The sequence below is a fragment of the Phragmites australis genome, chromosome 6, assembly GCF_958298935.1.
Source record: "Phragmites australis chromosome 6, lpPhrAust1.1, whole genome shotgun sequence".
NCBI lineage: Eukaryota > Viridiplantae > Streptophyta > Magnoliopsida > Poales > Poaceae > Phragmites > Phragmites australis.
The window spans coordinates 21,796,127-21,822,225 of record NC_084926.1 but is presented as its reverse complement, the minus strand read 5'-3'; the positions used below and the strand labels follow the sequence as shown (position 1 = coordinate 21,822,225).

Below are 26,099 nucleotides of genomic sequence, written 5' to 3'. Positions count from 1 at the left end.
GTCTCGTCTCCTCGTCTTCTCGCGCGAACTCGTCCTAAACCTCGCGAGAAGAGAAGAACGCCTCTTCGTTTTCGCCCCAAATCTGGTGGGCACGAATCGAAGCGCGCCTATCGAAGCAAACGCGGCGGTAGCAATGGCGGGGCTGTCGCTGCGGTGCGGCGACTGCGGCGCGCAGCTGCGGAGCGTAGTGGAGGCGCAGGAGCACGCCGAGGCCACCTCCCACACCAACTTCGCCGAGTCCACCGAAGCCGTGCTCAACCTTGTCTGCTCCGCCTGCGGCAAGCCGTGCCGCTCCCAGACCGTAAGATCCCGACCCTCCTGCCCTCTCCCTCCCGGTCCTCTGGTTGAATCCGGCCGGAATTGTTGGTTGATCGACCCAGTTCGGTGCATCTTGGCGGGCTCTTGATCCGGTTTGGGTTTCAATTTCATACGATCTGCTGGTTCTTGATTCGTCGGGTGCGCGCAGGAGGTGGACCTGCACACCAAGCGCACGGGCCACACGGAGTTCGCGGACAAGACCGCGGAGGCGACCAAGCCCATCGATCTCGAGGCGCCGCAGAAGCCGGCCTCTGCCGAGTCCATTGACGTCGATGCCTCGGCTAGTGGGGAGCCGCAAGGTTGGGCTGTTGCTTTTTTCGTTTTTTATTAGATGAGCGAAGGGTTTAATCTATTTTGGTCTCAGCTTTTGAGCGCCGATGGTGTAACTGACTAAATGTGCTGGTGTTTGGTTCTGGCAGAGATGGTGGTACCGGAAGTGAACAAGGAGATGCTCGTGGACCTCGAGACCATGGGGTTTGCCACGGCGCGTGCCACCAGAGCACTTCACTTCTCTGGTACGTTTAATGATAGCGTCCACTCCTTTAAATGTAATGTTATATTAATGAGCCTTTAACTGAGATCAGAAAATTTTAGCACTTTTTTACTTGTGATTATATGGATTTGGTCAAAAGTTATTTCATCATATATAAGAAGGTTAGATGCATGTACTTTCCTTGAAGAATCATTCAAGATGACCTGTTATGTTTACAGTATTATGTGACACTGCTCATATTTTCGTCATTCATACAATCCAATTTACCTTTTCCCTAGTTGTTATTTTTTGCAAAGTTAACAAGTGGCATCACCTTCCTTTAGGAGCTTGGTCTTTTAAGCTAATGAACTCCCATTTAACCGATGAAATACCCTTTTAGAGAAGATTCAGGATGAAACAGCAATTGGCTAAGGATCTGTTTAGGCTGTTTCTTGAGTATAGGCAATGTTTCTCAGTCTACCCACCATACGCTTGATAGTTAGGATATGTTTCTGCTCCCACTTGAACCAAAAAAAGAAAAAAAAATGAATTCCATCCCTTCACACTCTGAGTTCTTTGGCAAGCCCAAATAGATGCACACTGAGTGTAACTGGACATATTTCTATACTTCAATGCTTGCTGACTGCAATATGTAATATGGTGGACAAAAAGACATTTTATACATGGGAAGCCAATATGTTTGCCATACTTTTGAAAACTCATGTTAAAGTTGAGTCCAATTCTTAACTTGGTAACTTTTATTGATATTATCTCATCTAATTGTAAAGCAAAAATAAAATGTCAATGATGTTCATACTTCGCTGACCCATGTACTTTTACTATAGGTAATAGCACAATCGAAGGTGCTATTAATTGGCTATCTGAGCACCAGGAGGATCCGGATATTGACGAAATGCCTCTGGTATGATGATTCTTCTTCACTTATTTTTCACTGTTAACAAGAGTTTTGCTCCTTTTGATATTCTGATGGGTGCTAAATTTATCCCTCTATCCACAAAGTAAGATGTTCTTGATTTAGCACTAGTTGTTTTGCTATATTGTTTCCAGTAGTATGTGCTTGTTAGCAGTAGTTGTATTGGTTATCTTTTCATTAGAGTTCCTAAGTTTATCACATTGTGTTGAAACAATGTTGTGAAGGAAAGCTAATTTGAAATACATAGTCAGTTTGAACTAGCTGATGCTACATTGCAGTGCCAGAGTTTGGCCATTTATGGTTGCTTCCACGTGCATAGTTAGTACGAACTTGCACATGTGACCCAAGCTTTGGCTAGTTGTTTTCAGAATATTATAATTTTGTGTTATACCAACACTCAGCAAGCAAAAATACTTACCTCCAGCACATAACATCTGCAGATTACTTATCTTTTTCATCTCTAGGTACCGGCCAATACAAAAACAGAGGCTAATAAACCCAATCTGACTCCTGAGGAAATGAAGATTAAAGCGCAGGAGCTAAGGTGCTTTTATGAACCTTTCTTTTATCTCGTGTGCTGATGGTTAGATAGTTAAATTACTTATTTAAAAATGGCAGATTTTTGTTTTTAGTGCTATTTTTCCTAGTTCTGAATCAGTTCACTTGCATTTGAATATTTATGTTCTGCGGTTGGTGTGGTTCAGCTCTCTAATGCGTCTCTCTCTCTCTCTCTCTCTCTGTGTGGGCATAAGGTATTCAACACTGAGAAATGATCCAATTTATTTCATTTGAGAACACAACCAAAATATTTGTGTTGATAAGCAAATCAATTTTTACTTGTATTAAATGGCAATTTTGGAGCATTGCGACCTCTGGTTCGAGGGGTCTTAAGTGTGACCTTTTGCAGTGCTTGAACTTTAAGTCTTAAATAAAGAACCCTGATATAGAACTTAGTTGTATAGATTGGAAGTCAGAATGGTTTGGTATAGTAACAATTAAATAACCATATGATATGACCATACTTTTGACGTTCTTAAACTGTTTGTTCTTGAACATAAACACTTAGTTTGTATATTGTTATTCTTTGGAGGCATCTTATACCGAAATTATCCCCTCGATTTGTAGGGAACGCGCTCGTAAGAAGAAAGAGGAAGAAGAGAGAAGGATGGAAAGAGAAAGGGAGAAGGTATGGTCTTGGTCTCAACTTTTCCTTTTACCTTCTTGATATGTAACATTTTTTTGTAAAAGTACTTGAAAAAACAGGCAAGCCACCTTTTAGTGATTAGTATCATTAGTACAATTTAGTAAAACAAGCTGTGAGTGTTCAGTTGGTATGTATTATCTATGGATAAAAACATTGACTGATCTGGTAAAGCAAATGCACTAAATTGTACCAAGAACTTCGATGTATGGCTACTCTGCTCACTGTCAGGCAGACAGAGCAAAGAGGTGGTAAATTGTGCTGTTATGTTTTTAGGGTGGTTTGCTAAACCAAAAAATGCCACCATGGATTTGCATTTCTTTTTGGGTGTATCAGAACAAGTAGAGCACTGCATCAGAATAATTCATACCATGTAACATGTTACTCCATCAGGCTTCTTTTGCACAGATCATTTTTCATCAAATTATTCAAACATGCTATATCCTATACAGTACAAACTAAACAGAGACATTTGCTTTGGCTCACGTTTTTGACATTTTTCAGGAAAGAATTCGAATTGGTAAAGAACTACTTGAAGCCAAAAGAATGGAGGAGGAAAATGAAAGGAAACGGTTGGTTTTTATTTTTTTAGCTTTTTTATTTTAATGTACTTAATCCCTTTTGACTAATTTCTTCTCCACAATCGGCAGCATGATAGAATTGCGAAGACTTGAGAAAGAGGAGGAGAAAAGAGCTAGAGAAAAAATCCGCCAGAAACTGGAAGAGGATAAGGTAGTTTATCCACCTCATCTTTAGGAATCTTTCTTGCTTTGTCATCCAAGTTTCTAATTGATGTAGAAAATACTATTTCTTGGGCCTTCAAAAAATGTTTTTTCGATTCTCAGGCTGAAAGGAGAAGGAAACTAGGACTGCCACCAGAAGACCCCGCAGCTGCTAAACCAAGTGCACCACCTCCTGTTGAAGAGAAGAAGGTATTTTCTTTTGAATTTGAATTTCCTTCACCATGATAACTCGTTTAAACTGCAGTTTTATTACCATTTTTTAGCTCACGAGTTGCCTGGCTAGAAATTGAACAGCTGAGATGAAAGTTGTTAAGAATCTGAACTTATCTACTAGGTTAATGTTAATTGATTTCTGGTTGGGCAGCTTTTGCGGTTGCCTTTACACTGAACTGGAAAGGCCCGGTATATAGATCTAGATTATCTTGATAAGAAGCGCTTTTGAAACTATTCGTTGTTATTTTAACTGTGGTCTATGAATATCCAGAGTGCATTACCTGTCAGGCCGGCCACAAAGGCAGAGCGGATGAGGGATTGTCTACGGAATCTGAAGCAGCAGAACAAGGTACAATGTCTAGCTTTTCCCTTGAGCTCAACTCTATGTTCTTTTGTGCTTTTTGTGTTTTTTCACATCTTCCTTAGAAATCCATTCATTTGCTGTCATCTATTTATCAACTAGTGGAGCAGCATGGCACATATACATATTCGTTAGTTCTGTGTAAATATTATTGTAGATGTAAAAACTAAACACACCAATTTATAAGGTTGAAGTAATATATATTACAGTGACAAACTGCAAGTTTTGGAGGTATGTCGTGCTTTTACCCTTATAAGTTGGCAAGCAGATGGTAAATCTATTCTAGGTGACCAAATTAGTCTTCTGCACATAGCACATGACCTAGTGGGTTGCTAATATAAAGTCAAGTTGTAAAATGTGAAGAAAATTAGGTTTCGCAGACTTGGAATATTTTAATTTACTCTGCTTTATGTCCGCTTGTTTTGATGCTTCACATGATTTTCAACTATAATATCAGCAAGTAACAGCAAATTTTCTCTATTATATCATGTTAGTACTAATCTTTACTAGTAGTTGTTTAGAGTCTTTGCAAGAGTTAGTGTATGCATGGTCATGCATGTACGCGTAGTAGTATGTATGTCCCAGAGTTTTGCATGCATGTAGCTAGGTGTTAGCTAGTTCTTGTATCTACTAGTCAGGAGGTGTATTGTGCGGCTAGTGGACGACAGATGTTCAGGTACTAAGCATGTCGCAACGGCATGGATTGGTCAGTTTAGGGTGTGATTGGTTGCCCATATGGGTTTTGCTCGCATGAACCGTATATGCAGGTTGAAGGGAGTCATTTGTTGAAAAGAAGAGTGTTTGGTTGGTTGTATCTGTCTGGACAGGCTGAGCTGAGTTTCTGTTTAGTGGGTTGAATGAGAGGTCGCATGAGCGGTTGCAAGAGTTGAGACTGTGATTGGTTGCTCGTATGGAAATGATTTTGTGATACTGACAAGTAGACCTATTTGCATGAGCAAATGTAGCCGCTTGCATCTATCGGGTCAAGTTGCGGGCGTACATTTGCATTTGTCCAACCAAACTGGAACAGTGCATGTGGACAACCAAACACGCATCTTCTTGAGATTATACGTATTCGTCGAGCCAGTATCCATTCGTGCGGGCAACCAATCACACCCTTAGAGTACCGGTTCATGCGGATCGTGGATCATGGTCAGGTCAGTGCATGTATTAGTGGCTTAAGAATAGGACTTAGTGGTTAGCTGTGCGCTGGAATCTTAGCTTGTAATCAGGTTTGCATTGTTATATAAAGAATAGAGAAAAGATGTGAGTTGTGTGCTGCGTCGCCAAAACTACTTGTGTTGTCTAGTTGTTGTGCGTGTGCCCGAGAGGCAAGGCAAGAAGAGCATGTGTGCGTGTTAGTGTCAAACACCTGAGAGTGTGAGGAGTTGATCGAGTGGATCAGCTCCTACAAGTGGTATCCGAGCTGAGTTTGTGAGAGATCCTAAAGATCATGGCGTCGGATGATGGCTCTCTTGACAAGGTTGTCGTGCATGGCGATGATTAGTCCGGCAAGGCTGTGAGGGCTGGCAGCATCATCAAGGCGACCACGACGTTGGTGCTAGAGAGAGAAGGGAAGGTGTCCCTTCAGTACCTGGTGTTAAGCAAGACGAGGTACGCGGCTTGGGCGACGAGGATGAAGCTCCTGATGCGTGCTCAAGGTGTGTGGGGTGTGATTGATCCCAACATCGAGCACTACGTCGTTGATGAAGATAAGGATGAGATGGCCATGGCAGCCATCTCCATGGGGCTTGGTGATGAGATGTTGATGCAAGTATCAACGGAGGAGTCTGCATTGGAGATGTGGACAGCGGTGCGCTCCATGCATATGGGCGCTGAGCGCGCCATGGAAGCGAAGGTCCAGACGCTGTGCTGGGAACTTGAGAACCTTGCTATGGGTGAGGCGAAGTCGGTGGATGATTTCGTAGCTAAGGTAATGTTGCTTGTTGGTCAGTTTCGAGGACTTGGAGAGAAGATTGAAGAGATGTACGTCGTCAAGAGGCTGCTACGAGCCGTCTCCGACAAGTTCATCCATATTGCATTGGCAATCGAGCAATTTGGAGACATGAAGAAGATGACCTTGGAGGTCATTGGCTCCCATAAGGCGCACGAGGAACGCGTCAAGGCACGAGGAGCACGGACTAAGGAGCAGCTCCTCATGGCAAGGGGGCTTGAGTCGTCGTGAGGCCGTGGCCGTGGCCGTGGAGGCGAAGGCCATAGAGATAAAAGCAAGGATCAATGTTACAATTGTGAAGAATGTGGGCATCATTCGTGTGAGTGTCCTTCCAATAGGAAAGGGAAGAAGAGGAGAAAGCACTTCTCGGCGAGGTGTACGGCACAATGGACGATCACCCGGCTTTGTTTTGATGAAGCATGATAAGTGTAGTCAAGATTAGGGGGGAATATGTTAGTACTAATCTTGACTAGTAGTTGTTTAGTCTTTGCAATAGTGTACAGGTCATGCACGTACGTGTAGTAGTACGTATGTCCCAGAGTTTTGCATGCATGTAACTAGGTGTTAGCTAGTTCGTGTATCTACTAGTCAGCAGGTGTATTGTGTGGCTAGTGGATGGCAGGTGTCCAGGTACTGAGCACGTCGCCAACGGCGTGGCTTGGTTTGTTTAGAGTACCGGTTCATGCGGATCATGGATCACTTGTTAAGTAACTGCATGTATTAGTGGCCTAAGAATAGGACTTAGTGGTTAGCCGCGCGTTGGAGTCTTAGCTTGTAATCAGGTTTGCATTGTTATATAAAGAACAGGGAAAAGACGTGAGCTGTGTGCTGTGTCGCCAAAACTAATTGTGTTGTCTAGTTGCTGTGCGTATGCATCCACCAGAGAGGCAAGGCAAGAAGAGCCTGTGTGTGTGATAGTGTCAAACACTTGAGACTGTGAGAAGGAGTTGATCGAGTGGATCAGCTCCTACATATCATGCCACCGTTCACATGTTACCCCTCCTCCTTGTTCCACCTCACCTCTGACCTGGTCTGCTTCTGCCCTCCTTCTGCCGGTCCCTCCGCATTCATTGCCAGTCGTGCTTCTGCCGCCACAGCCCATTGAGGCTAATGCAACCCCCTCCGCCTTGCCACACCTCCACTCCCTGCTCGAAGCCCTTGACACTTACGTGCTTGTCCTGTTGTGGGCTCGTCGCTGTGTCCCCTACTGCCTTTCAAACTTGTGGCAAGCAGTTGCACCACTACATAATCACATTGCCACCACTGCGGCCCGCTGCCATGCACCTTCCCTGTATAGGGGAATCCTGGTGAACACCCTCACCCTGAACTGGGGGTGGGTTAATCCTAAACCCCTGCCAGCCACCTGCCGTTGTTGGAGCAGAATCGACGCTGGGGATGCTACTAACACTTTCTTTTGAATTCACTACCAGGAGCTACATATAGTTTTGCATTTCATATACCACTGCAAGAGCAAATGACACCGTTTGCATGGATTCACCATCGTGAAGTGAATGACTGGCATGATAATCTAGTCTAGGAATAGTTTAGTTCCTGTTTTGTGTTCATGCTTGATGTAATTTGGCGACAAGAGGAGATGAACAATGCTAGTTGTTCGTTCCGCTTATCTTACATCAAACTAGACTGGCCATTCAAATAAACTGACACTGGTAGCTACATTTTGTGATGTTGATTTTGCATGACCTTGAGAATTGAAGTCCTACAGTTGATATTCAAATTTATGTAAACATGTGCCATTTTTGTGACAGGATGACGATGCTAAAGTAAAGAGGGCATTTCAAACACTCCTTACTTATGTCGGAAACGTCGCTAAAAATCCTGATGAGGAGAAATTCAGAAAGATCAGACTCAGCAATGCTACATTTCAGGTGAAACTGATAAATCTTGAAATTGGTTAAATGCTTTGTTGTTAACCTGTTGAACAACATGAGATCAATAACCTGTTTACTCACCTCACCTTACAGGAGAGGGTTGGAAATCTGCATGGGGGCATAGAGTTCCTTCAGCTCTGCGGATTCGAGAAGCTTGAAGACAATGAGTTCTTGTTTCTATCAAGGGACAAGGTTGACAAGGCCATCCTGAATACAGCTGGAGGGGAGCTGAATTCTGCCATCACCAATCCTTTCTTTGGCGTTCTTTGAATCGTCAAAAAGCACAATGTATACTCCTTGATTTCGCCTTTGCTCGAAGTGCAGTTGTGTTTACATGGTGCCAATGATTAGATTTCTGCACCTGTTGCCAATCTCAGATTTCACGAGTTAAAAGTTGACATACATATTCCTTCTATAATCTTAGTCAACCTTTCAATTAACATGCAAGGACGCATAAATTTTACTTCCGTGAACGGGCTCGTTCAGTTTCATGACAAAATTAGCATGCTATGAACAGTTCGTCGTTGTGTCTCTCTACGTTGGGAAAGGAAGGATATAAATTCATAGAATCATGGGGAAAAATATAGATCGCAACTGTGTTCAGTGCGCCTTTTGATCAGCTGGGTTGACTGTCTGTATCAACTTACTGATCAGAACACAGAAATGGACCTTGTGGTGGTGTGCTGTATCGTATTATATGGACCTTGCAAGGAATGCATGAGCAGAATCCAAGCGATGAAGATTGCAGTCTGAACAAGCCATTCATTTCAGACACGGATTCTTGCTAACCACCTAATTATAATTTTATAAAATAAACCAGCTCGCGATGTACCATCATATAACATAAAAAAAGCTAGTGTTCTTTTCCTGCATCACTTTTAGCCACCAAATCGATCACTAAAAAACAAGTGTACTTAGAGCTGAACCTGCCGGCCATAAATCCAGCTGAATGGAGCGAACTCTGCGTCCTTCCCCTTTGCCTGTGCTCGCTCCTCCAGCTTCCTGAACCTCGGCCCCAGCGAGCACACCAACTCCTGCTCACGCCTCCCTTCTCCAGACAACCCGGTAAGCTCTCCGATATTCCACCGCCGGACCAAGAACTCGAGGATGTCGGCGTAGTCCCTGGCCGTGTACACTCCCAGCCGCTGCGCCACCTCGCTAAAATGCGCGAAAAGGTTGTCGTCCTGCTCGTCGTACATCAGGTGGGCAGGCATGGCGACCTTCTTCCTCATCATGTCGGCGAAGGCGCGCACGGTGTAGTCCGGGTCAATCTCGAAGAGCTTCTCCACGATGCGGACGTACGCGGACTCGTGCCGCTTCTCGTCGGCGGCGATTATGCCGCAGATCTGGGCGAGCTTCACGAAGCCGTACCGCGCTGTATTGCCGTGGGAGATGAAGGTTGCTCGTTCTTGGAATGATGTGTAGATGAAGCCCATGTAGGAGTTCGTCTCGGTTTTCGGATCCTGCCACAAGTTCAAGAACAGCAGAACAAAACACCAGCCAGTTGATCCCAAACGCTCTACGTACGCATCTTAAAGAGAATTAATTGGATGCTAGTTCTTACCATTCCAGAGCCAATCAGACACTGTATCGTCTTCTCGATCTTCCTCGTATCAACCCTTCCAGTGAGGAACAGATATTTGTTCATAAGATCACCATGCCTGTTCTCCTCGGCGGTCCACGCCCTCGTCCAGACAGCCCAGCTGGTCGGGCTAGCTCCGGTCTCGTCCCGGACACCGCCGTCGAAGTGTTGAGCATCGTCTGGTACGTCGGGAGCGCCTCCTCAGTAATCATGTCGCTGACGAAGCATACGTAGTAGTCGTCGGGGATCTCCCTGGCGCGATCCTGCAGCTTCCTGACGTCATCGTGGAAGCCCTCGGAGGCGGCGTTCGGCAGGTAGTCCTGCGGCTGCCATGATCGCTCGACGGGTTTCAGGAGGACCAGGATGTTGTCCTCCGCCCAGGAATTGAGCGAGTCGAAGATCTCCTTCTTCTGAGGCGGCAGCGAGTGTGTCACCGGGCGGCGCACCTCGCGGAGAGGGGCGAAGGGCTTCTTGGGAGTTCTGAACCTTCACAAACCAACACAGTAAATTGAGAGATGCAGATTGGATGTCCATATTGCCATGTTGCTTTTCATGTACTCTCTCAATTTCTTTGCACAGGACATAATTAGGATTTGAGGAAGTCTTTTGAAGTATACTTTGACAATTAATTTTTCTTACAATATATTATCAATTGCGACGAAACTAATATCTTATTACAAGATAAGTGAAATACAAATCTATTGTATTTGCATACTAAACATGCATATAATTTAATTAATTGTTCATCAAAATTTACAAACTTTGACTTTTTGAATACTGATACACCATGTATTTTGAAACGGATGAAGTAGTATTTATCTAGTACAACACCAGAAAAATGGTCAAGGCGATAAATAAGGGCCTCTGAATATATATTGGTGAAACATATATGTTGTTCTCCAACCAAATTTGAACCCGTAGATTGTTCCGAAAAGCACGATGAGAATTCAAGAACTCAAGATTGCTTCTAACGTTATGATGTATAAATCCTTCCATTGTTTGTATACTTGCAGTCAAAATAACTAACTTTGTTTTCAAATTATGGGATTATGTTGGATTAGCAAGGCAAAAGCGCAGCCAAAAGACGATCTAATTTTTATGAAACAATTGTTTGTACTATGCAGCTCAATTCAAGAACTGATGCATATGAATATAAGAGTAACAAGGGTAAAGATCTACCAATTTTAGGAAAGTGTCGCTAAAAAATTAGCAGCTGCAATGATACGGCATTGTCAAAACAGAAGCATCTGATTCAAAAGTATATATCCTCCTCCTAATTTTTCTATAGCTAATAGATGGCACATTATATACCGGCATATTAGTTGCACAACATGGGGATTGACATCCATAACCTTTAACAGATTGGCTCACAAAAACAATTTCAGATCTCGGCATTCGTATCTATTTCTGCATGACAATCACTGCTCAAGTCACATCGGAATCCATTGATGAGGCAGCGCTATGCTATGCGTTTAAAAGTTAATTTCGTAGGCTACGTTAGTTCTTTGGCTGCCATACCTTAAATTTAGCGACGTTTGAGTGCTCGATGTTTGAGTAAATAAAACTAAGAGGTTATGATGAGCATTACTCTCCTAGTGGTTCATGCTTTTGGGGCGCTACTGGTAAGTGAGAAATCAAGTTGAATTATGTCTTGTTTTTCTTGCGATGAGTGATTGATATTGTTATTTATTTAGTTTGATGATCTTCGGTTTTTTATGAGTTTTGATGTGATTTGAATTGATTTGAGATTTTATTTGAGCATATTGATTATGGACTAATTGGAATTGGAGTTGGAGATATGTGTTTGCTTGTCTCATGGTGTGCAGGTGATGGATGCAACTTGATGGTCGACGGCGGGATGATCGGAACCAAGCAGAGTGCTTGGTACCAAATGATTAAGGAGGTCGAGCGGAGTCAAAGGTGATCCTAGCTGAACACGTGGAGGTCAAGAAAAACATTGAAAGCGAATGGAGACGGCGTGTTGACAAAGTCAAGCGAAAGGGATGCCGATGTAAGTGAAAAGACGGCCCGAGCGATCGGGAGCGGGAGAGACTTGTCGGCGGTCAGGATCGCATGACGGAGTACATGCATCGACATTGAAGCGCTTTCTTAAGGTGTAAGTAAGGCGGTGAGTCACGCTTTGAGAAGCGTGCAGGCGGTTTCGCGGTTTGGCCTCAAAATCGTGGGAGGACTGGAGGAGTATGTAGCACCATTGCGAAGCTTGCGTCGAGGCGAAGCTAAGTTGTGAAGGCGCCGCGGCCGTCCGATGAATGGAGAAAAAAATAGATCAAAATGCTCTCGGTGGTAGGTAGGAGTGCACTATAAAAGAGAGGTATTTTGGGAAAAAGTTAGGAAACTTAAGAGCCAAGTTTTCTAGACCTATAAATAGAGAGGTAGGACTAGAGAGAGTTTTGAACCAGCCACTTGAGCCCCCTTATGCCACCCATTTGAGAGCTTTAGAGTTAGGGTTTTAGAGGAGAGAGAATGAGTGTTTAGCCTATGTAATATGTGAGAGTTTTGAGAGATAAATCTTTGTAATTCGTCTAAAATATGACTGATATCTTTAAGTAATGAAGTTTATGTTTTTCGCATATGCTTGAATTCCCCTCCTTCTAGTTTCCCTCTATTGTTTTTCGGTTTTCGATTTTGGTTTTTGTTTTGTTTTTTGGGCTGAAATTTCAGCATCTTTTGAGGTCATTCTTCCTGTTGCTGGAGGTATAAAACTCACATACAAGTGTATACTCATGGGTCTTGAGTACCTTTGCCTCTAGATCATCAATTTGGAGAGATTCTTTACTCGATGATTTTTTCTTTGAGCTGCAGTTTTTCACCTTTGTAAAGTTGTTTTTCTTGATGCTAGTGGTTTAAACACTCACATACTCATGTATTTAAACGGGTCTTGAGTCCACTTGTCACTAGACTATCATCTTGGAAGATAACCTTGTCCGGTGTCCATCTTCTCTAGTTTTTTTTAAAGTTACGAGTTTTTGTACACAATGACACATGAAATGGTCTTGAATAGAACATATAGTTCATATTACATCCGTGAAATCATGTTGCCATGGAACTACTCTTCTCGCTTTGTTTCTCTAATTCTTTTATTTCTGTTTGAACGTTTTGAGTGCGTTAGATGAGAAATAGAAAAAAACCCATCAATTTCAAAAAAAAATTATTGAAATGCCTATTCACCTCCTCTTATTATCATTCTCATTCCTACAGTAAGTATTGCAAGCCCTTGAACAATGGTCGTAACATAATAACAAGTATAGAACCTATCAGACATCTGCAGACAGCTTGCGAATAGTCCGACATGTTGCCCAGCATGCGAACAGCAATCTGCTAACAGCATCCAAATGACATGACCAGGTTTTCGATAGTCTGGTACAACCGAGTGAACTGACACTCTGACAGTAGCATGTACATGTGCACATGCTCAAAGGTAATTAACAGGCTTTAGACACCAAATCATAACTTGGTATGAACTCTAAACAAATATAACTTGGAACGGTGGAATTCTGCAGGAATTTCTAAGGAAATGTGGTTCGGACCGGGAGAAAGTTCCCGCGTTCGAAACGGGCCTAAATCGACATAAACAGGAACAGTTGTATGATGATATCAAGGATCATGCAGAACCTCAGGAAAGTACGGCCATGATCCTACGGCGCTCCCATCCTCAAAAATCCAAGATTCAACCAGTCAGCCACAAAAAATCCAAGAAACGAACACTTGATGTAACCAAAGATGACGTAGTCTGAGCACGCACTCCCAGGCAGCAAGATCAAGATCAAAACGGCAGTCCAAGAAGAGAACGACTAGTGGCATGGCTCGGAGGAGGAGCAGAGGCAGAGCAGAGCTTACTGGGCCGGCGAAGCCGTTGGTACCACCGGGGAGAAGACTCTCCTCCACCTCCCCGGAGGAAGAGGAAACGGGGCGTGGAATGCGCTGCAGGAAGGCAGGGATGCCGCCATCGGAGACATGGCCGCCGCCACCACCAGTGCCACCCACCTTTGTGCTGCTCACTCGGCTGCGAAGGAGAGAGCTTGCTTCGGTTCTTTGGAGAGCTCCGCGCGTCTGTTGGAGGGAGGTGGCCAGTGCCGCGGGCAGTGGAGTCTCGAGTGTGCTTGTGCTAGTTACTCTCCCTCCGTTTCGGTTCTGGACTCCTGGTATTTAATCAAGACTCTCGTTATTATTACACTTGTGGTCTTCCTCATTCTGACCTGAAATTCCCCGTAGCACCCTTATCAACTCTGCCAACTATCATCCCTCTTTAACTTTGTTGTTTATGTTCCGGTTCTTTCTTATTTCAAGTTTTAGCTGCGTGCAGAAAAATCATAATATGACCCAATGCGGTTATGCCGCTACTAAAGTTAGTACTTCGAGAATGGTACGGTGGCTTTTAATAGTGATAGATCCAAAACTAAAGTCTGTACTATTTTCAAAACGCATGTTTGTGTCTATAGAAAGTTTTCCTTATATCAAACTTGAGCAAAATATACAGGAGTTTATATTCTAGTGTTGTTAAGATGAGAAAAAATGAAATAAAAAAAAATATTTATGAATACACTACTATAAATCAAACTGCTTTAGAAATGATATTTGCTTTTATCATTTTACTACATATTTTATAGTTTACAAATAAATACAAATTTACTGTTGGATACAATATACATTGTTCGACAACTATTATATAGTTATTATTTTTAATTAATATAGTAGCTAGATTTATAATTGATACATTATACGAATGATATATTAGATATGTCACAACTACAGAAAAAAAATTGAAAAGTTGATAAAATCTAATATTTCATCAAACTGATTGACTAATACATATAATGATTAACTAATTAAGATTCTTTCATTTGTTCTGTTTTATCAAATTAGTCGTTAGTTACGGTCAATACTTGATCGGTTGTAGGGACCGTGACGTCCTAAGAGGAGAGGTGAATTAAGACATTTAGTGCTATTTCAGCTCTAAAAACAACACAAAATAAACATATATCAATTTTCTATCTAAATGTGCTCTTTATTCAGTGTATCTACTCTACCGATCAAAGCGCTTTCTACCTATCTAAGAAGGTAAATTGTAAGTAAGTAAATACGAAAATATAAATAAGGTAGAGAGAGCAAACTCAGTACAAGAATTTTTTTTCCGTGGTATCGATGACATGAATGCCACCCTTAATCCACGTTGGAGCTCCACAAAGGATATGCTCCCGATCGGCATCCGATCACAGCTTTTGAGCCACCAAGTCACAAAGACAAGGCCTCCACCTGGATAAGCCACCAAGCTACCAAGGCAAGGTCTCACCACTAGCCTCTCTTCCGGTTCCTTACCGCCATGATCACTTCGAAGCTTGATCCACAAAGGAAGAGTCTCCGCATCCCCGCACAATCGCCTTGCCACCGCTCCACACCAAGTCGGAGGGTCAACAAGCTCGCTGGTGAGTCACCAAGACTCTAAGGTGCCGGTGTACCAAGAAGTAGAATATTGGATCACTCCTTGATCCACTCTATAGGAAGCAATCACCCAGCAACACACTCTCTAGGCCTATAATTACTAATTATTCACTAATCTTATGCTTAATCGCCTTGGATGATCACTTTAAGAACTTTGATGGCTTGGATGTTTTCTCAGGTGTATATAAACTTCTCTGGACTCAAGCACCCTCAAATAACTGAGTGGATGGGTATTTATAGCCTTAAACCCGTCAATTAGCCGTTAACGCAACGGCTTTGAAAAGTTGTTAACATCGGATGATCCGGTGAGAACAATAGTACTAACATCGGATCATCCAGTGAGTACTTACTTGGAAACTAGCTGTTGGAACTCCACTCAAGCCTCTGCGAACACTGGATACTCCGGTGTATACTACATCTTCGTCACCAAACTTTTCGGTGAGTATACCTTAGCCATCCGAGCCAACATTTTCTCTGTGTAAATTGCTCCGATGTATTCTTCGATGCTCATCACTTCATCACCGGACTATCCGGAGAGGTCACTGCATTCTCCCCTTTGTCAATAATGTTTCGGTGCTTTACTCCGGTGTGTTCCAATCAATCACCGGACTATCCGGTGGGGTCTTCTGTTTCTTTTTCATCTTTGCATTGTTCATTGTCCGGTGTTACCTACATTCGATCATCAGACTATCCGTTGAGACTTTCATGCTCTGTCCCCCTTTGATAGAGATACTTCGGTGAGTACAAATACTTAGAGCACCGGACCATCTGTTGTAGTAATTTCGGGTGCATGTACGCCGGCTGCAAATATGACAAGTGCCAATAAGGATCATAACTAGATACTCAAATAGTAAATGAGAGGTTGTATTGTACCGTACTTGGAACTGTAGGATTCACTACTTCGTTGGTCCTCGTGAATCGGACAAGAACTCAAGCACGTAGGGGGGGTGCGTTGGCCTTCCGCTCAACCGGGCCAAAGCGCTGATGTATGACGTTGATCCAGTCAACATCCAAGTCGATGACCCCTACCGTAGCTCCCGCACAAGGTAAGCCTAAGAGGTAGGCTACGTCCTGCAAGGTCGGGGTCATCTCGCCGCAAGGGAGGTGGAGCGTATGTGTCTTCGGCCTCCATCGGTCAACTAGTGCAGCTATCAGCGCCGCTGCCTCAGGGTTCTCCATCGATCGGGCCTCAACCAAACGGCAAAGCGATAGGAGTCCCGCCGCTACCAACCTAAACAATTAGGAATATAAATAAACAAGGGAATGCAATACATCAATGATATGGCAAATTCGTACGAAAGTATCGAAGTACCTGTGCTTCCACCGATCGTCGATCGTAAGTAGCTCTCCAGGGCCATGTGGTCGGAACACTCCTAACTCCGTCTGGTGCTCGACGGACAAGAAGCTGCTATGCCTCTTGTCCACTACAGGGTCGAGAAGCTCGGGGGTCGCAGGGTCCACCGTATCTGCATTTGAAAGACATGTACATTAATGCATTGCAACATATAGACAGGAAAAATATACATTGAATGCAAATTCACTTTCCACCTATATGCAACATGAATATATTGCGACATGTACTTACAAATAAAAGGTTCAAATGCTAGATAGTGAAGTACAATTAAGACAGCAAGCTACGCTAAATACAATCACACTAAAACGTGTCATAATACTCACCTAGACAACATGTGCATTTTTAGGACAATACTTGTACATGTGACCTGTTTCATTGCACTGACTGCATCGCTTGACCCTAGGACCCGCCTCGGATTCATCCATATCATTGCGAATCTGGCGAGTTTGTCAGCGACCAGGTGCATTCTTCATCTTTTCCAAATCAAGCACAGATTCGTGAAGGCCCTAGATTACTTGTAAAAGTGTCAACAATGCCGTAACCATACAACTCATGATTCCAGGTGTTTAATATTTGATCCTTCATGAATTACTTTGAAACATATTGCCTGGGAAGCAAATTGTGCTATGCACACGCAGCTATGACGTGTGTACAAGGTTTGTGAAGTAATTGTGGCTTCTGGCAAGTACAAATGCATGTCCCACTCCTTAGCACGCACTCTTGAACATGCCGCTCACGTCTTCCACCCCTCCGACCCTTATCCCAGCACAAGACACTGAACCTATGCTCCGCGGTCCCCTCTTGATTTACGCGATGCATGTGGACCTTCTTTGTGGCCTTCTCCATATACTCACATAGCATCCGTCCATATAGCATACGATTATCCTCCATTATATTTTTAGCAGCTGCGTACCGATCAATAAAGTACTTACAAATCCCATGCAAAATACCTTCTACAATTCAACAAGTGGGAGAGACCTCATTCCTTGCATGACCCAGTTATAAACCTCAGCAAGATTTGTTGTCATTACTCCATACCTTGCCCCATCATTGTCGTACAGAAAAGCCCATTTTTCATTTGTTTCATTACGTATCCACTGTGAAAAGCTCCTAATAGCTGACCCTGACCTCCTTACTATCTGCGGAGTATCTGTTAGGAGAGGTCCAAGAGCTATCGGTTCATCACTAGTTGGTGCAGCCTCCGCTGTCTGTTTTAGAGTTAGTTCGTCCAGTCTTGCTCATAGGGCATTGAACTTCCGTTGCTGATTTTGACTGCACAACTTTTTGAAAAGCTTCATCAACCCTTTGCTTTTGAACTGTCTGTAGAAGTTCGCACCCATATGCGCGCATGCACCACTTGCTCTTCAGGTCAGGCCACTGCGCTGCTACACCCCGTCTAACACTACCATGTTGCATATCCAGCAAAGCCTGCAACAATTCTGCATATCTATCATGAATCAGACACACATCTGGCCGGTCAAGAACAATAACATGTTTCACCCGCTCAAGGAACCAATACCATCTGTCCCCGTTCTCACTCTCCATGAAAGCAAACCCCAGTGGCAGGACTTGGTTGTTACCGTCGACCCCAATTGCAGACAATATCTATCATTTGTACTTCCCAGTCGGGAATGTTCCATCCAGGCATATGATGGGTCGACAATACCAAAATACTTTGATGGTTGCAGCGAATGCAAAGAAAGCACGCTGCAATACTCATTTCCTGCTGTACTCCGCATCAGTCGAGGGGTAATGCTTGATATCATAGTAGCTACCTGGGTTCCTTCCGCAAATTGTGGCTAATTGACGAGGTAGATTATGATATGAATCTTCATATGTTCCGAACCTCATCTCAATAGTCTTCTGTTCTGCCCTTCATGCCTTCGCATAGTTTATTATGTACTGGAACCTTTGCTCAATAGCACGGATTATTGATCGTGGCTCATACCTTAGGTTGTCCACAATCTCCCCGTACATAACATTAGCAATAAAGGCAGATGACAGGTTCCGGTGGGCAAACTCTATTTCCTCAATATGACAATTATGTTCCTTGACTATTGAGCACTGCCAGTAGTCTACCCATTTCCCTCTAAATGTGTGCACCCGATAAGGACATTGAGGCACCAAACACTTCACATCATACTCCCTTTTACTGGATTTAACAACATTAAACTGCCTCCGAAGAGACATCGACCAGAATTTAACTGCATCAATAACTGCCTCCTTTGTAGGGTACATAGCACCCTGAGACACCTCGTTCTCATGGTACTGCCACGATGTTCGATCAGCCTCACTAACCACCAGCTTTGAAAATTCATTATCTCTCCACTCTGCAGGCATTAGAGCATTACCCTCCTCGTCAGATGAATCCCCATCGACAAGGCCTTCCTCCAACTCTTGATCCTCCAACTCTATCTCTTCAATGATGCTAGGGATATGCTCCCCCTCATCGGCTACACCCATCAGTTGTATCTCAGGAATATACCCAACATCTGCCCTAGTCCCGATATTAACCAGGTCTGATTCATCTTCCACTATCTCACTTGGTCCCGCTACTGCTTCCACGGAGTTCACCTCCATTTGATCTTTCAGGTACGCCTCAACTAACAAAATCAGAGACAGGTCACGTTCACAAGATATATCTATATACTGCCTCCAAGTTGATGTGGCTTCGATCGGAACAAGCTCACCAAAGTATCCATGACTAGCACGGCTGAGGACAATTTTCAGTTTAAGCTCATGTTGCTGCGGATCCAGTTGGAAAAACCGCATGAGCCACTTGCACACACCCACAATGGTCCTCTCATTAGCTTTACTAAGACACTTCATGATATGACGAAATCCAGACAGATCTACACCGTTAGGACCGTACCTAATTTCACCTTCATCATAATATATCTGAAAAATTAATTTATCTACCATCCCTGAAAACATTCACAAATATAACCAATGTTAAGACCAGCGAACTATATTTCTCAGTATCAGAGATAAAAAATTTACCAACACCGATTCATACATAACAATAGGTTTTTCAATAATACCCCTACCCAAACTTACCTACAAATATTACTCTATACAATCTATATTTAATAGCTATCCTACCGTATCGGAATTAATATTCACAGTATACTACCATTTTCTAAACGCTACATCCTAGATCATACTATTATCATACAGTGCTAGCTCCTATATCACACAATACTACCTTACAATTATTACTCTATACAATCTACATATTCAAAACTAACATACTACAAATAATATTATGTATTTCACTACTATCCTACCATGTCGTAAGTAAAATTGACAATTTTTTACTAAACACAGTATTTTCTAAACCCTAGGTCATACATGTCTAAAACCTATATCATATACTACTACTGTACTAATTAACAACAATAAAAGTATAGAAAAACTTACCGAAAAATGATCTTCAAATCCACGAATCAAATGCAGCAGGACTTCGCCGCGCTCTCTTCCTCTCCTCTCCTCTCTTCTCCTCTGCTCTCTTCTCCTCTCCTCCCTCTTCAGAGTTTTTTCTTTTTTTGAATTAAAATGAGAATTTCACCTCATTCTTGGATTTTTTATAGAGGAGGGAGCAAGGAGGGAGGCAGGCGGGCAGCCACCTTACCGCCTCCTGAGAAGGCGGCAAGGAGCCGTACCCGCCCTCTCAGGGGGCGGTAAGGCCTCGGCTCGAGCGGTCACCCCCTTGCCGCCCTTTGAGGAGGCGGTTAGGCCACCGCCCTCCCAAAGGGCGGTAAGCAGGTCTAACCGTCCTCTCAGGGGGCTGCAGACGTCTATTTTTATAATTTTTTATGAAAAATCTATTTATTTAAATTTTTAATTGAAAAAATATAAAAAAAAAAACTCCCTTCAGCCCCAGGTTAGGACCAGAAGCCCAACTCGAGGGACATAAAGCCCAGCTCATCCAATCCTGGGTATGGGAAAATGAGAATTTTTTTATTTATATATTTCGAACGTAGAATTAAGGGCCAAAATATACTGTCACCTGCTTCGGTTGTTCCAACTCTGTAGCTCATCTTCCTTCATTAATCGGTGTGCCATTCCCTCGTCGTACTGAACCAAACTCTTAAGTGCTCAGCTGTCCAGACCATCTTAAAAACGAATCAATCCCATCTATATGTTGAGTCCAAAAATTATATTAAATTAATCCTAATATATAGTGATTTTATTAATAACAATCATTACAATATATATACTTAATTGGTAATTATCTTATAAAAGACCTTCAAAAGTCGAAGAACCAATAAACTCTGTAGCAAATTATAAGCATAGTCTTTATCTTTATTGATAACTCTACAGGTAATCGACGAAGAACATCTCCCTACAATGCATTCTTTACGAGGTCTTCGAATTCATTCCCAACTGTGTTTTGTTATAGCAAGTGTGAGCACGTGTCGTACTCAGTAAGTTGTGAAGGAAATAATATTCATATAAAGACTTTAGGCAGCATATGGCTAAATGGCTATAAAATAGTATTTAAATAAAAACATTTAAAAAATAACAATAATTAAGTGAGTAATAAATCACCTTAAGATTCTATCTATCTTGGCTTAACCAACTTCTTACTACCTCAATCAAGGTTCTAACCACCAAGATTGAATAACAAACACCTCAACCAAAGCTTCCACCACCAAGATTGAACCACTAACAAACCAACCTTAACCACTATTTCGACCATCATGATTGACCCATACTTCTATTATGGTTTTCACCATCATAGTTGACCTAACCAAACAAACCACCCAATTCTAATCATGGTAGGTTTTCAATACCGCTCGTGACCATAAGCACGGTTGAATATTCAGTTTTAGCTCTGCAGAGGTTATACACTTTACCCACAAGTAATAGAACTTTTTTGTTGATACCTGTCAGCATCTTACACACTTCCAAGGTGTGCAACAAGTTGACCACTACAAAGTCTTTACAATATCCCTCTTAGCACATGCAAACTCACTAAGGTTTCATCGTCATGTGATTCCACTTCAACAACGAAAGATCCCTCTTGCGTCTTTCGAATCTCAAGTACACCCTTCTATTCCCCGCTCTTCTGCTTGATCTACACTATGCTGATAGTAAAGCAAATTACTTGGCTAGATCTATCCCATATCAAGCTTGTGGTTGCATCGTAAACACAGAAAGTCACCTCATGAACCGGTACTTAGATTTGAGTAAGACTATCACTTTCCCATCCGTACATCACATACTGGTCTAATCATACCACATGCTCAAATCCCTATACCATGTTGCTATAAAAAAATATTTTATTACACTTTATCAATGTTGCATAGGACCATTATAAATTTCTATCATGATTACCATCCCAAAGCCAGACTAAATATCATCTACCATTACATAACACAAAACCATACTATAGCAACAAGAATGATAAGGAAAAACTAAGATAAAGCCTAACTCTTGGATTTCCCAATAAATTATTAGCATGTATGTTGGTAAAATAAAATATTTTGAAAACTAAGATAAATATGATCAAGAACACAACTTACCTTCATTGAACTCAGTTAGATCTTCAAAATCTTAATCCTGCAATCCTTCTAAGTCCTTCTAAGTTATCAAAAATTAATTTCCTAATTATTATTATTTTCAAAATTATTATTACACCAGAAATCTATTTATTGCGCAATACATATCAATTATGACATCATTACAGCAATAAAACAAACACAAAAGGAAATATTGACTGGATTGACACGTATGCAGTGGTGCTGACATGGTGGCTGACGTGGCAGGGTGAGGTGGTGGCTAACCGGGTTCTGTTGCTGATTGGGATTATGTATGACACGTGGCGATTTGCTATTGGCCCACTAAGAGATATGTTTTAGATCTAATCCTAGCCCTCGGTTTTGGATCGGATGGCTCACACTCACCCGCTCTTGACTCCGGAGACTCTCCCCGCAACGACTCTCCCCACGGCGGTGCACGACAGAAAACTCGTCAGAACGGCGCTCCGGCGCACTATGGTCAATGGTGAGCGGCGGAAAAGCATCAGGGAAGCGCGAGGAATTCACCTAGGGCATATGTCGACATCGGTGTCAACGATGCTCCAGAGAGGTGGACGATGGTGATGGGCGGCTTGAAGCTTTGGCTCTCGTCGAAGATGAGCTTTGGGCGATGATTTCGTCTCGACTTGATGGGTGAAGGTTGTAGGATGCTCTGAAGAAGGCTTAGGGGCGCATATATATATGCGGGCAACTCCCCTATCTCTAATTCGACTCAGATTTGAAAAGAGCGGCAGCAGCGGGTCAAACTACGATTCCGACGATTCAAACGGCCTCTGACTCTGATCCCTTGGGCAAAAGCTCCACATAAAGCTCCTTGATTGTTCCTTGTTTGCTGCTTGGCTTATATCTAGCTCAAACTTGCGGATTTGATTGGGATTTCGTGCGGACAGTTGTTGAACTCAAGTGTGCATCTCGAGTTTGGCTCGGGCTTTGGCAAAACCGACGTGGGCTTAAGCTTCTAGAAGTCCTAGCGAGTCCATTTTGGCGATGGGTGGTTGATCTAGGACTCAGACATAACGACATCCACGCGTGCGGGGGCCGACTGCTGCTGCTGTGAGGTGAAGCAGAGAGGACAGAAGAGAGGAGAGGAGATGGTGGGTTGGGCTGGGCTGGGCTGGCTCTGCTGGGTTGGACTACGGCCCGGAGAAAGAAGATAGAAGAGGGAAAGGAATATGGGCTAGCTGGTTATGAAGGATTTCAGCCGAGAACATCTTTTCCATTTCTTTTTTCCTTTTCTATTTCTCTCATGTATATACACATGTATATATATACATATAACATATATACCACATATATATTCTTATATTAGCTCACACAGTCACTCAACAATCAACAAACAAGCAAATATGTGCACGCGCGCGCACACACACATATATATCTATAAATGTTCTTTTATAAGCAAAATAAAATAACCCTCAATGTATATATGTATTTATATATATAGCACACATACTCACATATATGTGTATATGCATAAAGGCACAAATACACCCTTAGGATTTTTTTAGTTTTTGCAAACTCTTTTATTTTCTTTGAAAAAGTTTTTAATTTTCTTGGTTTTGAGAATTTAGATTGTTACATCAGGTGGGCTAAACTCTTGAATGACACTTGGATATTAGCCTGAATTATCCTTTCAGGAGATCAGCTGTGTTTGCATAGCTCAGATGTATATTATGGACGCTGACAACCCATTTGATTATACAAAGCTACTAAGACAATAAGAAATGGTATATCATCATGTAAGTAGACCGATTTGCTAGCCAGAACCATTACAACTGCGTATCAGCTATCAACACAGCTGCCTGTTGGTATATGATACCGGGAAGATCCTCGGACGTTGGGAACAAAAGTCACGGGGACAGTAAGTGTGACTTTCCTTCTGGTACAACAATGAACAGTGTTCTTGCCGCAGCAAATTGTTACACTGGATAGCTACAGTAGAATAAGTCACAGCACTGTCCATCGCCTCACCAAAAATTACTGTTCACCCATGACTTTTGATCTCCAAGTCAGAGGATCCGTTTCCATGATACCGATGCCCAGCACAACACCATATCAATTGAAGGCTCTATGACCAGAGTTCAATACAAGTGAAACGAGAATACACTATGGCACTTCTGCAGTTCAATGAACCGCAGCATAAATATGTTCTATTATTTAAGAGTGAAACAGGTGAGTAAATTTCAAGCAAACAAGAGTGCACGAGAGTAACAGAGGATTCCATCTTACGAGGATGGTAAGTCGCCGCACAGGCGCACTCCAGGGCATCAGGCTTTAATGGTCACGCTGCACAGGCATGATCCCGACGGCTTCAGCTTAGACGTGCACCATTCAGATCCCGTCGGTGCAGCAGGATCGTACATCAGTGTCTGATACCCAGGCTCTTCCTCAAGCGGGAAAAGCAGGAGCTTGTCGTCATGTATTCCAAAAGAAAAACGAGTGGTTGAGCTACCTGTAAGCGGCACTGGGATCTTCTGCCAAGAATTATCAGCCGGGTTGAAAATAGCTAGAGACCTCTGGTTCTTCCACTCGATGCAGAAGAGCTTCTCGCCAAGAACAGCATGAGCCGTGACCATCACGCAGCCATTCTTGACCACACCCCAGGCATGGTTATTAGGATTGTACACATCAACGAAACGGGAGTTGCCAATTGTGAAGCTTGAACGGCCACCCATGACATAGAGCTTTCCTTCAAAGCTGCAACCAAAGCAACCCCATCTTGGCCTGCGTAGGCTCTCAATCAATGTCCATTTATTCTGCTCTGGGTCATAAACTTCGACGCTGGATAAACTATCACCATTTGGACCAAATCCACCACCAGCATATATCACCCCATTGACCTCTGCACAGGCGAAGTCACAACGAGCCACATTCATCTTAGCAAGAACAGTCCACCTGGGAAATGAGAGCATAAACTAATAAATCAAAATGATGTGACCTTAATTAATAATCTGTTGAATAATATCAGAGCCCATGAGACTCTATTGAATGCATTAGGATTCTTTCAATATGCTGGTTTAGCCTTTGAACTTTGTAATGTTAACAAGATCACTTTCGGTTTAACATATTCTACCCTAGCATAACAACTTTATTGATGTATACGAGGATCCAAGCATACCTGTTGAGGAAACAATCATATTGGTAAACGTCATCTGAAACGCATTCCTTCCCATGGTCAGCAGCATAGCCAGCAATAATGATGAGCTTTCCATCAAGAACAACCACACCAAAGCCAGCTTTGGTTGGTCCAGGCATTCGTGGAAGAGGGCTGTGCTTTTGCCCTTCGCACCCCAAAAGCTCCCAATAAGACCCCTTCGCACCAGCATCTGCAGTCAAGACATACACCATCTCCTCAAGCTTCCCAACCTCCTTCCTTACAGCTATCAATTCCTTGCTCTCGAGAAATGACATCCACCTCTTGGAAACGGCACCCATGACAGGGAAGTGACTACGAGGAACGAGGGCAAGACATATCTTAGCCAAGTCTTCAGGCAAGCCTGGTATTAGAGTACAGTATGGATTGTATTCCCCTTGGGGCATAGGCCCTGAATAAAGCTTGGGCCTTGTTGGAGGCTTGATCTGCATTCTAGCACAGAAGAATGTCTGTGATTGAACAAACTGTTCTTGTGTCCCAACAAATGCAAGCATCATAAGATGCAGCAGAAAGCACCTCAACGTTTGCCTCCCCTTGTTAACCAATAGGAATAAAAATCCTTATGTTACTTATAAACCTTATCTACTATAAATGGCAATGGCTCAAATGGAATGATTCGTGGAATCCGTCGCCTATGGGAATGGTCAGAGACAAGGGTTTGAATGATGCCGAAATGAGGTTCTTCAACTTTGATGTCTCTGTTTTCGTTATTCTTGCTTTATCAAATGCCATCAGATATTGAGAGACTGTGGAATGGATTTTCCTGATAGAATCAGCGGTAGTCTCCTTATTGACGAGGTAGAAACAGTTTCCTCCCTTACACATGGCCCTGATATCTAAAAAAATAATGGAACATATGAACATAAGCTGTTAGCAGGAAGAAAATTGTAGTTGCCAGGCGTTCTTTCGAGAGAGTGGGAG

At 42.8% G+C, this 26,099-nt stretch overlaps 2 protein-coding genes and 1 pseudogene across 3 annotated transcripts; 1 reads left to right on the top strand and 2 right to left on the bottom strand.

Annotated features, from left to right (window-relative positions):
- The first annotated feature begins 26 nt into the window (after positions 1–26).
- Positions 27–8,552, top strand: LOC133922109 (stress response protein NST1-like). The gene is made up of 12 exons (XM_062367285.1): positions 27–301; positions 467–617; positions 738–833; positions 1,636–1,712; positions 2,189–2,268; positions 2,850–2,910; positions 3,430–3,497; positions 3,576–3,657; positions 3,771–3,857; positions 4,153–4,230; positions 7,963–8,082; positions 8,179–8,552. Exons 1-12 carry the CDS (start codon positions 134–136, stop codon positions 8,353–8,355), a joined length of 1,245 nt encoding a protein of 414 aa, XP_062223269.1. The 5' UTR covers positions 27–133; the 3' UTR covers positions 8,356–8,552.
- A 399-nt stretch (positions 8,553–8,951) lies between these two features.
- On the bottom strand, positions 8,952–11,062 carry LOC133923066 (stearoyl-[acyl-carrier-protein] 9-desaturase 5, chloroplastic-like; annotated as a pseudogene).
- A 12,672-nt stretch (positions 11,063–23,734) lies between these two features.
- LOC133922108 (F-box/kelch-repeat protein At1g67480-like) lies at positions 23,735–25,816 on the bottom strand. 2 transcript variants are annotated; one of them, XM_062367284.1, is made up of 3 exons: positions 25,143–25,816; positions 24,254–24,919; positions 23,735–24,174 (listed from the first exon to the last, which is right to left on the bottom strand). In XM_062367284.1, exons 1-2 carry the CDS (start codon positions 25,673–25,675, stop codon positions 24,292–24,294), a joined length of 1,161 nt encoding a protein of 386 aa, XP_062223268.1. In that variant the 5' UTR covers positions 25,676–25,816; the 3' UTR covers positions 23,735–24,174; positions 24,254–24,291. The 2 variants fall into 2 exon arrangements, with proteins under 2 accessions (XP_062223268.1, XP_062223267.1); XM_062367283.1 differs by having other exon boundaries at positions 23,735–24,919.
- Positions 25,817–26,099: the final 283 nt, after the last annotated feature.